Source organism: Cornus florida, unplaced genomic scaffold, assembly GCF_030987335.1.
Source record: "Cornus florida cultivar Cherokee Brave unplaced genomic scaffold, ASM3098733v1 CherokeeBrave_3.0.0_Hap2_Chr08, whole genome shotgun sequence".
Taxonomy (NCBI): domain Eukaryota; kingdom Viridiplantae; phylum Streptophyta; class Magnoliopsida; order Cornales; family Cornaceae; genus Cornus; species Cornus florida.
Genome location: NW_026775578.1, coordinates 44,853,408 through 44,869,411, shown reverse-complemented (window position 1 = coordinate 44,869,411; position 16,004 = coordinate 44,853,408). Strand labels below are relative to the sequence as shown.

Below are 16,004 nucleotides of genomic sequence, written 5' to 3'. Positions count from 1 at the left end.
ATCTGCGTATCGGATTCTTGTTTGGATCGTAGTAGATCAGGACTTGCATGTGGGCCTGACCCACTCTTTTATTATTTTCAGGTGCTCGTCAGTTCCAGGGTTAGAGCTTGGTCGTGCAGAGCAGATACAGACTTCTATTCCACCGACTACATAGGATTACTTACTTTTTAGCTTTGGATCTTATTTCAGTTATTTCATTTTACAGTTGGGATTTTTATTAGGGGTCCACTAGATGGATTCCTAAGTTGTTAATTAATTGAAGGTTTTGGAGTTTGGATATTTAGAACATTATTTTAAGGATTTTCAATTAGAGTTCTTTTTAGCCATTTTTATTTACTTCTTATTATTTCATCTTGTATTCTGTGTTCATTAAATATTAATTGTTTGATATTTCCCTCGAGTTTGGGCCTGGGCCTGATCAACTCGTGTCTCGGATCCGAGGGGTATCACAGTTGGTATCAGAGCACTCCAGGTTCAAGTGTCTCTAGGATGTTTCGTGTTAAGACTTCCGCGTAGCGCTTTCTCTTGATTAGAGCTTAAGTTTAGGATTCATTGTATTCCCTTAAGGTTTGGTTTAATCATACTGATGTTTGTCTTTCTGTGTTGACAGAATGGTTAACGCAAGTACCAGATGGAACAATCGGCAACAAAGGGAAGCGGCCCGTAAGTAGCGTCAGGAGGATGAAGGTCAGTTCTACGAGGATTAGAAGGAAGTTCAGCAGACTCGGGATCAAGGAGGAGATCCAAAGTATCTTCCTCACCACAATGACCTTATTGCTCGGGCTATAGAAGTAGGGGTAACCGCTACACTTCGGAATCAGCCTCAGGTACAGCCGGCATCGTTACCCGCACCGGTTGGTCAGACTGATACTTGGGAGAAGGCCAGGAGTTCTTTCACAAATGGGAGCCCACCTGAGTTCACAGGCTCTACCGATGCGAGAACAGCTCACCAGTGGAAATAGGACATCGAGTGACATCTTCGCTTGGTTTAGTGCATAGAGGTTCAGAAATAGATGCTTGCTAACTTCAAGCTAGTTGGGGATGCCCTACAGTGGTGGGAGTCAGTTACCACTACTGAGGAGAGGATGGCATTGACTTATGATGAGTTCAGTGCACGCTTTAAAGATAAGTACTTCCCTTATGCAGTTAGGGCAGCCAAGAAGACTGAGTTTCTTAATCTGCAACATGGGAACATGACAGTAGCGGAGCATGAGCAGCAGTTCACACGCTTATCTCTCTTTGCACCGGAGGAGGTGGATACAGAGGAGAAAAAATGCAACAGTTTTGTTAAGGGACTGATGTGGTCTATCAAGAGGGCTATTACAGGTAGTCCAGCCTATACTACCTATGCTCAGGTGGTAGACGCCACTCTACAGCAGTATTAGTTGACCGTGGATTTTAGACAGGCCAAGGGTGAGAAGCGGGGTGACAGAGACTCTGCTAATCAGTTAGTTGAGAAAGGGAATGGGAACGGACACCGACAGAATGACAAGGGCAAATTCCAGGGACAACAGCCTTGGAAGAAGTACAAAGGTGGTTCAGATGCTCCCAGGGATGTGACACCTATTCAGCGACAGCAGAATGGGGGACCACAGGCAGGATAGGGTCAGCTACAGGCTAACCGACAGAGGAGGCCATTTGGTACTTTACAGGGTAGTTGTTACACTTGTGGAAAGTATGGTCACACTTCCAGGCAGTGTCCTACAGCAAGACAGGGACAGAGACAAGGACAGGGACAATATGTGCAGCAGGGGCAGAGGGCACCAGTGCCTTTACCAGCTCCACAGGTTCTGCGAATTCAGGAACAGACATATCCGGCTTTACCAGCGTCGTCGCAGCCTCAGAGACAAGCACCGCAGTAGTTACATTATGGCAGGGTGTACAATCCTATGCCACAGGATATGCAGGCACCTCAGGCTGTTGAGGGTAAGTTTTTTATTCATGGTTTACTTGGACGTGTTTTATTTGATACGGGTACTAAACACTCATTTGTAGCTAGGACTTTTGTTACTTTGTCTGGGATGACGACACGGGTATGCAGTAGATCTCATGGTATTTCTACACCGTTAGGCCATACAGCCATTCTTTATAAGAGTGATGGGCTTATGACACTAGATATTGGTAGACTCATATTTCTAGCCAATCTTTTGGTCCTGGACATGCACACTTATGATGTGATACTTGGGATGGATTGGTTATCGTATTACCATGCCCAAGTTGATTGTTATGATAGGTCAGTTGTTTTTACCATACCTAGTTAGGACATGTACGTCGTTGCTATGCCGCGTTCTAGCAGGGTCACTAGCACCTATTTGTTTCATATGGAGGAGGAAACAGAGAAGGGGACTACTGTATCATTGGATAACATACCAATTGTACAGAATTTCCCGGATGTATTTCAGGAGTTTCCAGGGTTGCCGCCTACTCGCGAGATCGACTTTGTGATAGACCTAGCTCCAGGCACTACGCCTATTGCTAGGGCACCATATAGGATGGCACCAGTGGAGATGCGAGAGCTGAGGGGTCAGATTGAGCAATTACTCAGCCAGGGTTTTATTCGTAGGACTACTTCACCCTGGGGAGCACCAGTTCTGTTTGTGAAGAAGAAGGATGGTTCACTTCTGCTGTGTATAGATTACAGGGAGTTGAACAAGGTTACCACTCGTAACAAGTACCCTTTGCCCAGGATTGATGATTTGTTTAATCAGTTGAGGGGAGCTACTTATTTCTTTAAGATTGATCTGCAGTCTGAATATCATTAACTTCGGGTTCGGGAGCAGGATGTTCCGAGGACAACGTTTCTCACTAGATATGGATCCTATGAGTTTCGGGTGATGCCGTTCGGGTTGACTAATGCACCAGCAGTTTTCATAGATTTAATGAACAGAGTCTTTAGGGCTTACTTGGATCAATTTGTCATTGTCTTCATAGATGACATTTTGATTTACTCGAGGTTAGAGGACGACCATGCTAGACATCTACGGCTTGTGTTGCTAACACTTCCACTACAAGAAGAATGGGCTTTTACGACATAGTGTTTACGGGGATTCTTTGTTTTGCATTGTGATTAACACCATTTACAGAGTTTTTAAAAGAATCCCCGTAATAGGACATGTTTTCACGAGGATTTTATAGAATCGTCGTAGAAAAATATTTTTACGGCGTATTAAAGCGCCCGTGAATATTTAGATACATTTATGGCATATTTGTACACCTTTAACGGGATAAATATTTCTCATTGATAAATCACACGTCTACGGCGCCTTTTTTGCTCCGTAAATAAGCAATAAAAATTTTCACATCTAAGGCGCCTTTTTTGTCCCGTAAATAAGATGAACTTACGGCTCGTGGATAAATTTCATATCTACAGAGCCTTTTTTGCTATGCAAATAAGCAATAAAAGTTTTCACATTTAAGGCACTTTTTTTGTCCAGTAAATAAGCTTTTTCTAGCGCTCCTTCCGCTTTTTCCCTTCCCTCCATTTTTTTCCCCTTCCCTCCATTTTTTTCCTCAGTTGATTTGTAGTATTTGGGCCCTAAACTACATCGTTTTTGGGGCCAATTAACACTGTATTCCACTTTCCCAATTCATTTTGCAATAGCCCTGACTCCTTAAGCCGCTCTCTTTTCTTCTATCACAGGTCTCGCCCTTCCAGATTACAATCCATATACACACACACATATATATATACACACACATGTAAGTACACTACATCTTTCATTTCCATTCTGCAATCACAAGTTCAAGTATTCAATTGCTCTAACTCCTTGTACGGACTGCATGTTTTTGGTTTTGTGTCCATACCGTTAGTTTTTCTTTTTTTTTTTTTCTGCTAATTTTAGCGTTTCAGAATCGATTTTTGGGTTTTTTTTCTTGTTGATTTTCACTAATTAGATCTCACTCTTGCTGTTTAAGACCGTATGGTTCAGTTTGATTGCTGTGTTTAGCTGATTGAAGAGCTTTACATTTCATGAATTTGTGTTGATCTATTTGGGCTAGAACTGTCTAAGAGTTTGTTGAGTTTGGTACATATATAGGTATATCTAGAACTCAATCTAGATTCGAGGGTTTTAGTCTCACCCTTCCATCACCGGTGGTTTAGAGAGACAAAGTCATTGCTACTGCATCAAATGGGGCTTTCGGAAGGTTCTGCAGAGCTCTGATGGCGGCGGCCGCCGGCATTCCTAAGGACACTCGGGAAACCAGGGTCTTGAAGGTTGGACCCATCTCCCCGGAGCTGAAAAAATTTATGGGAGCCCCTTCAACGTGTCGCACCGATGCCGTGAGAAAGGTGTGGGCACACATAGTGCAACACAAGCTTCAGGTATGTTCATGTCTCTGTGATTCCATTTCATTATTGTTCGACCAAAATTTTCCCTTTTCTGTTTATAGATTTATTTGTATATATATATATATATATATATATATATATATATATATGTTTCCACTACACAATTTTCTCTGTATGCTCTTTTTTTTGTTCATGATTTTGAATTTTTTATTTTTTACTTGGTAAGTTATATTTGCCCTCTCTCTGTCTCTGCGACTGCAAACTACAAGAATCAGATCAGCCTCCCAAATCGCCTCCATCTATATTCTCGTTCTCGACTCTGAACTTGCCCTCTCTCTGTCTCTGCAACTCCAAACTACAAAATCTACAAGAATCAGATCAGCCTCCGAAATCGCCTCCATATCTATTCTCGTTCTCAACTCTGAACTTGCCCTCTCTCTGTCTCTGCAACTGCAAACTTCAAAATCTACAAGAATCAGAACCCATATCGGCATATCATTTCAGATTGTTCAAAATATCAAAACCCATATCCTTCAATTTCCATCGCCTTATGTTCCAGTTCGGGTTTGCCGTTCTCAAGCTTCAGCCTCTGGCCCGCTGTCTCTCAACTCTTAAGCCCTCTCTCTGCAACTGCTAACTTGTATGTATGGGTTTTGTTTTATTATTTTTTTTCTAAATCAATTAATCAATTTCTGTAATTCTTATTTTGCAAATTAAATCCAATTAAGTGAAATTTTTAGGGCAAATCATTTCAGCCTCCCCAATCGCCTCCATCTCTATTCTCGTTCTCAACTTTATATTTTCGGAGCTCGTTAATGGATTATTGTTGTGCAAGAGAAGTAATTCTTGGATTTTTGCAGGAGGAAATTCATGAGTTGCTTCTGAGTTTTGCTGAAGCTGGAGCCACAGTTGTGAGACTTAAAGGAGGTGATCCACTGGTGAGTTTTCATGTGAAAACTGTTAGAACAAAAACTTCTTAGCAAGAAACTTGAACAAGCAGGATTAAAAATATATATATAGAAACTTCAACAAGCAGGATTAAAAATTAGTTTTTTTGTCCTGAATTTCTGTGGGTGTATCAGGTGTTTGGGAGAGGTGGGGAGAAGATGGATTTCTTGCAACAACAAGGGATTGAAGTGCAAGTCATTCCTGGTACGATTGTTTGACAGAGTACAAGTCCACCATTAGAATTAAACTCTTTAGGCTTTGTTTTTCCAATTTTAATTCGAGAATGAAATTTCCTCACAATATATTTAGTCTTCATTGTAATGGGATGATTTTAAGGTCCTTTGATTGGCATTGTTTGGAAGAGATCGAGTGATGGAATACCTTGATTTCCTTTATCACATAGAAAAATTACTGTTCGTGAAGCAGACTAAAAGGGCGAAAGAAAATAAAATGGGCAGAAAAACAAACAAATATGAAAGAGTCACGTTAATATATAGGAACAACTTCATTAAAGTGAAAAATGTTGTGACCGATGATCAAATATACTATGCAAACATATCCACATACGCTTTTCTCAAGATGGCTTGAGATTTTCGTTCTCTATGTTCTCATGTACAAAGCAATCCCTGCATTGTTCTTTGACAAGTAGCATCATGTTGCCATCAATAGAAAAATGAGAGATAAGACACATCATGTTATCCCAAGTGAAGAGAGTACAAGAATAAAGAAGTATATGGAAGTTAATACTCTTTGTAAATGCCATCACACACATGCATGACATTTTTTACTATGAAATATATAAGAGTGGACTCTCCATACGACCCCAATGTCACCATACGAGGATGGAGAAGATGGATGAAACTATATCATACCCAAAACATTTTTCAGTATGGCCGTCCTATTCCTCCTAATGCCCTTGTTGTTTTTTCTTGCTGATTTTGTGTTGTTTCTTTTGTTAAATTAATTTTCTTATTTACATGGAATCTCTTGTACCTTTCATTGTACCTGTGTCAATATGATTTTGCACATGTATGGATATGGCCATAGAACATGTGTTGACACAATATCCAATTAGACAGGGGATGCCCTTCTCTTAACTTTTATGTGTGGTGATATAAGAAGAAAAAACTCAAATTTGATGTGGGAGAATGTTTCATATTTTTGAAATAAATGGAATTCCCTTTCTTGATCTATATTCATCCATTTAAGTTTTAACTAAGTTTATCCTTAAAGAACATAATATATTATAGTATTACATAATATATAATTTATTCAAATATTTAGGATGTCTTTATATAATGGTACCCAACTTTGCGACACATTTAGAGCCAAGTCCTTGTATTGTGAGACTTAGTATTGAGGAGGTTTAACCCATGGTGTTGCAAATAGTGTTAGATTTCTCACGGGCCACTCAAGAAATGGAGGAACAGACCACCTGTTTGTTGCAGAAAATGCAGCGGACCCTGATTCACCTTTGGTTGTTTATATGGGTTTGTCAACTCTCCCTTCTCTTGCACGAAAATTGATACACCACGGTTTGCCACCCAATACACCAGCTGCTGCAGTTGAGCGAGGGACCACGCCTGAACAATGCATTGTAAGCAAACATAATCCTTAACCTACGTTAATTTTTCTGTGTTTAATGCTAAATTTTTATATTTTTTCACCAAATGTCACATATTTCAACTTTCTGTCTTTCATTTTAATTTCATATTTGAGTGCATATTCAATGTATCTGGTGCAAGGCTAACTCTTAAAAACACAAGTCTATGGGATTATGGTCTCCATGGTTGAGAAAAAACTGAGAAAGTCTAGTTTGAGTTAAAGGGAGTGATAATGCTACAATTTGAGGAAAATAAATAGCTGCATTCATAAGCTTGCTATAATATGCTGCCAATAAGCATTGGTCAATTTCTAGCAAACTATAAGAGGACCAAAAAGCTTATGATCACCAATTACCAAGACAGTGAGTAACAAGTGATGATTTAAAAAAAAAAAAATACATACTAGCATATGATATATCAGTTTAACATCCAAAGTTATAGAAAGGGAAGGGTGTGACAGATTATCCAAAAACAAAACCAACCTTTGATTTTGTTAACCAACCACTTCCTCCTCCAATACTGTTTGACAAGGACTATTCATTGAAAGAAAAAGGTCAGTGGTAAAATGTTGCATAACTCATGCAAAACAAAGCAATGCAGGCATAGCAAAATATCAATGAGCTGCCAAATGTTCACATGCATTGACACATTAAATATGAGAACTGAATAAATAAGGGGTTCATGAGAACTGTCGAGGACGTGAAACGATTCCATAGTTTTTTATTACATGCATGGCTAACTTGTATTGTATATCTTATTATCTTACAAAATTGATTTTACCTTTAAAAAAAATATATATATATGTTCTCTTACTACCCTAATAATAGTTGTTTCAAGTAAGAATGTGTTTAGAATTTTGCATTTGCACTTTCTTACCAGTTATACGATTATTTTACTATCTTCATTACCATAAAATTCATGAAGTTCAATTTTTTTTTTTTTTTTTTTTTTTTTTTTTTTTTTTTTTTCTCTCTACTTAAGGGAAACATGATCTTCATTGGTATGACTAAAAACCTGTGTGTTGATTATCTAGGGATAGACATCCTTTGCTAATTATGCATGTAAGACCTCTTATTCTATCATAAATGCTCAAAGTATATATTGGATTCGCGGATAATTAATTAAGTTAAATGGATTTCTTTTTTTTTTTTTTTCAGATTTCAATTATGCATCACCATGATTATAAATGTTAGTGGTAAATAATATATATCACAACGTCTATGTTTCTTTTATAGATCGAGGAAAAAGAAGGTATTTAGCTTTCTCATGCAAATTTATTCATACGCACACATACAAATAAGGTTGGCAATGCTATTGATGTTGCTGCTTCAGAGATGATTGTAAGTTTTCATACTTCCAATTTGCAAAAAAGGGGGTCACGTTCCTTGAAGTGACTAATTTTTAAACTCTTTGCGGTGTATTAGGGGGTCACATGCTTTGAAGTGACCAATTTTTAAATCATCGGCCCGTGTGGAGGCATTTTAATTTCATTATTTATCATCGGTCTGTGTGGAGGCAATTTACTTTCTTGTATTTGTTGAAAAGTATGGGTGTATGGGATCATTGTACGTGGAGACTTCTTGTTGATTGATTTGTGTTGTGGAGAAGTATTTGCTATTTGTTGACTAAGAACTAATTAACTTCATAAATTGAAATATCTGAACCGAACATGTAACTAAATCAACAATGAAATGAAAATGAAAATGAAAAAAGAAATAAAAATCATTAGAAAAGTTGAACTTGTTGACAAATATCTGACTACTGCTATAAGACAAGAATACAATATACTATACTATATCATTCTCACTATTCAATCCCATGTTGTCAACCACTTTTTGGTTGTTGCAATCCCATAGTAGCACTCCCCTAGTCTTCAATAGGCTAGATACACTTGCTTAGGTATTAATAACCAATTAACAAGCAAGGTATATTCCAATGCAAGGTTACGCAGCATCTTCAGTGTTAAAACATTGAATTTCAGTTTTATCTAACACAACCTTGAAACAATTCAAATTCTCTTCAACAAAGGATTCTCACAGCTTCATTTTATCATAATACACTTGCACAAACATGGTCTTCAATAAACTCAACAAGATTAAGACATTTCAGTATAAACCAGTAACAAATAGGCTCAACATAGGATTTGTTTTAGTGCCACTTTGATGCCTCTGAACTGAGGGTATAAATGGTATTCTGGAAGGTCTCAGGCTTGGATAATGTTCTCATACACTTGGTTCATCTTTTCACAAAAGCTCAGAGGTTAAGAACATCAATAAATGTATGAAACTCAGCCCCAAAAATTGATACTAGTTAGTTTCTGCAAAAATACAGCTTTAAGGGACTAAATTGTAAATTCACAGCTGCAGAAATATAGCCCTTATTTCTCTAGGATTTTTCACATTGAGGCATACTTTTTCAATTGCTATAACAATCTTTTTATAGGCCTCACACTGTCAACCCTAATATGAATAAGACAGAGCTACATTCTACCTATCACAGTGAGGTAGTACGCCTGCTATTTCAGTGTGAGAAAAGACTACCATATCCTTGTATATTTCAGCTGAAGAACACACCTTTTTAGTAGTCTTTGACAGATATTTTATACATTAAGTGTGTAAATGTGTATATACAATGTAGTGCAACCTTGAGGCCAATAAATGCCATTCTATTATAAGCTAATATTAGCAGGACCACTGTGCATGTGTCAGCATTTATAGCTACACAGAATTACAAAACTGCCCCTGCAGATTTCCCTTTTTACATACCAGCAAAAGCACTACTGTCACATTTGATTTGTCTGGTATATGAATAATTCGAGCTCAACTGAACAATGTAGCTCCACAAGCATATATAATATGAATATAATGATGTGTATAATGACAAAAATGCCCTTATAAAGGCTGTAGGCCAATTGAGTGTGTTGTCACAGAATTCTTTAACTTATAAGGGCTGCAATGACTTCCTCGAAACTCCAATGAGTAATGAGCTTATATCAATTTGTAATTCAATGAGTAAACCTCCAAAATATGGCAAACAACACTTGACCAAACCCCAACATGCCAATAAACCATGATCAAATTGCATTTAGCCCTTTAAACATGCATTTTGTCATTAAAAAAGCAAACCTCAAGATAAACATATTAGGGACCAACAGAGTAGAACGATCACCCTAGCTTCCCATAACCATCACACTTAAGGTTTGTTGGAAAATTCCTGTAAAAGATGTTCTTTACTTAATTGAAGCACTCATAGCTATAAGATTTGGAGTCTTATTTAGAAACTTGAGAACTTTGCTTAGGGAAAAGAAATAAATAAAAGCAGAAAAAATTTGACTAATTAAACTAATATAGACCAACTAAAAACCATGAACAAAGGTTCATTACAATAATTTGGACCAAAATATGACCCATAAATCCTATTACATCCTAAAAACGGAAAATCTGAAAAATTATTAAAATAGAACATAAAAAGAAAACATATATCAATTAAACTAGCAACAAACTGAGATTATATATATATATATAGATATATAAGACTTGACTTGTATTCAAAGTTTCAGATTTGCTCATAATCATTGCACCAAAAACCTACAATGTTTCAAATTTGTTTCAGAATGTTTCAGATTTGTTCATAATCATGAGATAAAGAGACTACATATTATGATATCGTATTGTTCACGAATATAAATAAATTATGATATTGGCTGTTCTCATACATCTTTGCAAAAATCTAGTATTCAATTAAGGAAAATTATCTGTTTGAAATATTTTTGGCAGATTTAATGAAAAAATTCTTAGCAAAATGTTTGTGTTTGATTCATAAATGATAATCTTGTTATTTCCCTTTTTTATTAGCATTCTGAATTTGAGACTTATGTGATGCAGCTACTTTCTTGGATTTTGTACCGCGGGTTTTGCAGCTACTTCCTTGGATTTTGCAGCTACCTCCTTGGATTTTGTATAGTGAGGTGGTTTTTTGACAAGTGCAGATTGAAACTCAAGTGCTAGAAGGTTTATCAATTTTTCAACAGAAGAGTTAAGAAATTGATGATTTTCTTGACAAATGGATGTACTTCCTGTTTTGGAACATTGATAAATGATGAATTGTAAAAATGTTTTAACTCTTTTGATATATTTAATGGGATATGTATGTTTTTTGAATTAAATTAAAGCTAAAAGTGATGTGAATTATAGTGGATAATTAACTGGAATTAATTAAGGGTGTTTTATATATATATATATTTTATTTACGGGGAGCTTGAAATCCCATAAATAAGTGAAAATCCTCCTTAGATAACTTTTCTACGACAGATGGGAAGCGGCGAGAATGGATTATATTATTTACGGGGTACCTAAAATTTTCCGTAGAAAAGTTTTCTACGGCATGCATCGGTCCCTCGTGAGATTATTTACGAGTAGTTACACTTCGCCGTAGAAAAGTTTTTTACGGCAAGCAATGGTGCCTCGTGAGTTTTCTACGGGTAGTTACAATTCGCCGTAGAAAAGTTTTCTACGGCATGCCTCGGCACCTCGTAGGTTAATTATTAACGGGAAAATATATTTTTCTACGAGATAGATTTTTTCCCGTAAAAAAAATTGAGTATTTAAGGAACCCACATACACGAGGGCCTAGAATGCGCTGTGAATAGGTTTCCAAGGCCTTTTTGGCCCCTCGTAGAAGCCCCCTTTTCTTGCAGTGTTCGTGAGCACCAGTTGTATGCCAAGTTCGAGAATTGTGAATTTTGGCAACGGGAGGTGAAGTTTTTGGGTCACGTGGTGTCAGAAAGGGGAATAGCGGTAGATCCGGCCAAGGTTTCAGCGGTGGTTGAGTGGGAACAGCCTACTTCACCTATTGAGATTCGGAGTTTCCTCGGTTTGGCAGGATATTATAGGAGGTTCATCTAGGGTTTCTCAAAGATAGCGGGACCACTCACCCATCTGACTAAGAAGGGTGTACGGTTCATATGGGATGAACATTGTCAGAAAGCTTTTAATGAGCTGAAAGATATGGCTACTTTTTAAAATTGAATAAAACTGCGACTTGTATTAATTAAAGGAAATATATATGATTCATAAACTTCTATCTCCAGTCTAAAATTCCCATAAAACCTAATTAATTTAGGATTTGCCTGTAAACCAATCAGGAAACATATCAAACATATTATTTATAAATAAAAGGCCGTGAGAGCTTGCGATCCATACACACAAAGCTTTCGTTGGTAGCCTCCGCCCCCGCCTCCGCCTCTCTCTCTCTCTCTCTCTCTCTCTCTCTCTCTCTATATATATATATATATTTTTTTTTTTCTCTCTCTATATATATTTGTCTGTGAAAGATGTCTGCAAGCGAGCTTGCTTGTACCTATGCTTCTTTGATCCTTCATGATGACGGCCTCTCAATCACTGTAAATCTCGATATTATCTCTATTGATCTGTTGGTTTCATCTACAATTTTTTTTTTTGTAAGTCAAACCAATTTTTTTTTTGTTTGCTGCTTTCTCTATTTTTTTATTTTTTATTTTTTATTTTGATACATAAACATGTACGTATGTTTGGAATATTTTAATAAAAATAATAAATATTCAATAGTATCAAATTATATTCAATATTATCGTTTATTTCTTTCCTTTAGATATTGGATTTCATTTGGATGTGACAGGTTTAGGCTTAAATTATAAAAAGAAGGTTATAAAAAAAATAAAAAAATTATATAAGTATATAAATCAATCACTGTTGATTTCATGTAATTCTATTGTACTTCTCGTTCTATAAATATATTCAGCCGTTACATTCACTGGCAGGCCGAGAAGATTGCTACATTGGCAAAAGCTGCAAACGTGAAAGTGGAGTCGTACTGGCCAAGTCTCTTTGCAAAGCTTTTGGAGAAGAGGAATATTGAAGACCTCATCATGAACGTTGGCTCTGGTGGAGGTGGTGCTGCCGCCGCCACAGTTGCTAGTCCAGCAGGTGGTGCCGCTGGCGCCCCTGACGCTCCCGCAGTTAAGGAGAAAAAGGTATACATAAGTTTTTTTACTTCCTTATCCTATTTACTTTAGTGATTCGAATTATAGATCATTTATAATTAATTTATTGGCCAATTTTTTTTTTTCCCCTCCCAATATTGCAGGAAGAAGCCAAAGAAGAGAGTGATGATGAGATGATGTTCAGCTTGTTTGATTAGAGACTCCTTTCATTATGTTTAGTTCCTTATTTTCCAAGAAAAGTTAGGTCTTACTTGAGTGGTTACAGATCAAGGTTTTGTTTTATTCTTTGCGAGATTGGGATTGGTGGTTGTGTGTGTTAAACATTATGGTATAGATTTTCTTAGAATATTTGAATTTTTTGATTTTTTTTTTTTAGTCCAGTTTATTTTAAATATATTGTTTTGAACAATATTCACGTGATTCAATTTGATGATTGTTATTAATTTACATGGATTTCTCTTTTTGTTGGATTGATATACAACAAACATGTTTGCTTAAAGAAAATTGAGCCTAGTACAAAAATCTCAAAGGAGGTTATTTTTATTTTATTTTATTAACGTTTTAATAAATTGAGTAAAAAAATATAAAAAAAGAAAATAAGATAATAATAATAACAATATAACGATCTGAATCCGGGGGTCGGAATCACTAACCGGATCCTTACTCAAACCCGAATTCATCTAGGATCAATGCTTTCATTTCCAAGGTTAAGATGCAATTAGTGCACCTCACAAATCCTTCTTGTACACATTGGTGGAATGACACTAATTATAAAGGTTAGTGCGTGAATAGATATAAGGAAATTTATTTTTTATTTATTTATTTATTTATTTTTACCATACAGTAGACTACCCTTGTGTTGTACTAACCCTCAAAGAACACCTGGATGCAAAAAAAAATAAAAATGAAGGTCTACAAAAATCGGTTGCCCGAATGACCAATTCGGTCGTCCGAAGTGACTACTTCAGTAGACTAGAGTGGTCCAACCAGTCTGCTGGTTATGACCCTAAATCAAGGTTGGCTATTGGAATTTGAGAACAATGCATCTGGTCGACCGAAGTGGCATTTCGGTCGTCCGAAATGATCTTGTGAAAAACCCTTCATTTGCATAACTGCAAAAATGCCTATGGAAATATAATGACCTCACTTGGGGCCTTAAAACTAAATCAAACATGTCCCAACCCATGACAATTAAATTATAAAGTCCCCTAAAATCATTATCAACAACATACATGCAAAATGAACCTCATTCATTCATAATACATCAACATGGATCATTACATAATTTGATAGCCATTTACAATATAGTCATAGTTACATCAAAATACAGTCCCTGAAACAATATTCTTGGTTAAGAATCCCCAATCACAACAACAACTGTATCAAGTTAAGATGTTACAAAATATTGAGAATTAGTTACAAAAGATAGCAAAAGTCAATTTCTAATCATGCCTAAGTCTGTGGTGGAACGTCGTCTGCCACTTCCTTCATGTGTCTTGAAAATATAAAAAAGGGGTAAACACAACGGCTTAATAGGAGGTGCCTAAGACACACCTCTTAATGACCCCGTGAATCTACACAAAACATAGAATAAATGAAAATGAGATCATTCCATCCGGGGGAAACAACACAACAACAACGACAACTAATATACAGGTCATCCAACCATATATGAACAATGTATGCCAATGGAGTGCAATAATATGCCAATGGAGTACACCATTTTAAAACATTTTCGTTTCACCAGTCCAAACTGTTAATGCAACCCGACTAATAGCAATTCTACAGCGTCACGAGAGAAGGGCTGGTTAGCTATCCCCAATCACATGGAATCTCCAAGGTGTCGTTTCGGGCCTAGGTAGCTCAACCCCGCTAGAGTCTCTCCCTACTTCCCTCTAGATCACACTAACGCCATGGACTACTAAGCAATTACTAGGCAACTCTTAGGCGCTAGGGTTTTCGCAAACACTTTTCAAATCATTTCCCCAAAACAATTTTTCTTTTTTTTCAAAACACTTTCTCCTTTTTCTTTCCTAATGCTATGCATGAATGTTCATGTCTTTCAAGTCATATCAAATATACAATTTCACACAATCCATCTACATCATGTTTGCATGCTTTAAGGAAATTAAATTAATAAATTCTGAATCAACAATTTTATCAACTAAAGCATTTAACATCCAAGCATTCAAGTGCATGTTTTCACAACAAAACATCTAAGCATGCAGTTTTTATCAAATCAACACATAGTACACCTTAACATGCTCCTTATATACATAATCACAAATATCTATAGGCAAAACTTGCAATTTAGTATGAAAGCAAAACACAAAACACAATTATAATGGAGATAACTCACATAAGTCAAAGAATGTGTATATTAGAAACACCTACCTTAAAATTGAAGAGCAAACCAAGAAAAACCCCCAAAATTCGAAACTCCAAGGTGCTCCAAACGAAGGTCGGGTCTAACCAAAACGAAGCTCTCATCGACCTTGTCAAACTTTGCCTTCAATGGCAAAGTTGAATTCCAAGTGCAAAGGGAGAAATCAAGGCTTGAATAGTGTTTTTAGGGAGAGAAAGCTCACTGTGTAGAGATAGAAAGAAAGCCACAAATTGAAGGAAAAGAAATGGCTAGAAATCAGCCATTTACAATATATGTTATAGGCTTAATATGAGGTCCACCACTCAAAATATCTCCTTGTCTTTTTATATATAAACATATATACACAAGTCACAACACTTAAATAACTATATAGTCACATAAAATGCATCAAATAAAAATGTATGAAATGCAATGAATCCGAAAATAATCCCCATGCATTACAACTCCGGTTGCAGATTCCACTTGGGACCTCCCGACTCGAAAAATTGAAAATAAAAATACCAAAATGACAAACAATGCATTTCTAAGAATTCCAAATTCAAAGAAATGTCCAACCAACCCTCGCAACACACCCGGCAAACCCCAGGATGTTCGGCACGTAAAACGAGACTAGACTAAAATAATATAGAAAAATAAAAATAAAAATTCTAGAAAATGAAAAATAGAAAAATTGAGAAACACTGTAAGTAAGTGAAAAGAATTTTATAAGAGTACAGAGATATAGATTATTAAAAAATCTACGATGCCCTGTTCTGTACTCTAAGGTTTCCAGCAATTGAATGTGGTGATAAGGAT

The 16,004-nt window shown here is 36.5% G+C and overlaps 2 protein-coding genes and 1 long non-coding RNA gene across 14 annotated transcripts; 2 read left to right on the top strand and 1 right to left on the bottom strand.

Moving 5' to 3' along the window:
- Positions 1–3,584: 3,584 nt before the first annotated feature.
- LOC132271548 (uncharacterized) lies at positions 3,585–11,013 on the top strand. Of its 12 annotated transcripts, none has more exons than XR_009469731.1 (7): positions 3,589–3,699; positions 4,038–4,324; positions 5,152–5,229; positions 5,374–5,443; positions 6,629–6,836; positions 8,079–8,183; positions 10,728–11,013. XR_009469731.1 is itself a non-coding variant. In XM_059772953.1 (5 exons), the coding sequence occupies exons 1-5, from the start codon at positions 4,163–4,165 to the stop codon at positions 10,804–10,806; spliced, it is 405 nt and encodes a 134-aa protein (XP_059628936.1). In that variant the 5' UTR covers positions 3,585–4,162; the 3' UTR covers positions 10,807–11,013. The 12 variants fall into 12 exon arrangements, 4 of the variants coding, with proteins under 4 accessions (XP_059628936.1, XP_059628938.1, XP_059628937.1 ...); XR_009469732.1 differs by having other exon boundaries at positions 3,589–3,769; XR_009469733.1 differs by having other exon boundaries at positions 3,612–3,640.
- A 1,162-nt stretch (positions 11,014–12,175) lies between these two features.
- LOC132270158 (large ribosomal subunit protein P1-like) lies at positions 12,176–13,293 on the top strand. The gene is made up of 3 exons (XM_059771359.1): positions 12,176–12,273; positions 12,586–12,853; positions 12,967–13,293. The coding sequence occupies exons 1-3, from the start codon at positions 12,176–12,178 to the stop codon at positions 13,018–13,020; spliced, it is 420 nt and encodes a 139-aa protein (XP_059627342.1). The 3' UTR covers positions 13,021–13,293.
- Positions 13,294–14,056: 763 nt separating this feature from the next.
- On the bottom strand, positions 14,057–15,452 carry LOC132271547 (uncharacterized). Its single transcript, XR_009469728.1, has 2 exons — positions 15,218–15,452; positions 14,057–14,397 (listed from the first exon to the last, which is right to left on the bottom strand). It is a non-coding gene; the product is annotated as an uncharacterized LOC132271547 (long non-coding RNA).
- Between the last annotated feature and the right edge of the window lie 552 nt (positions 15,453–16,004).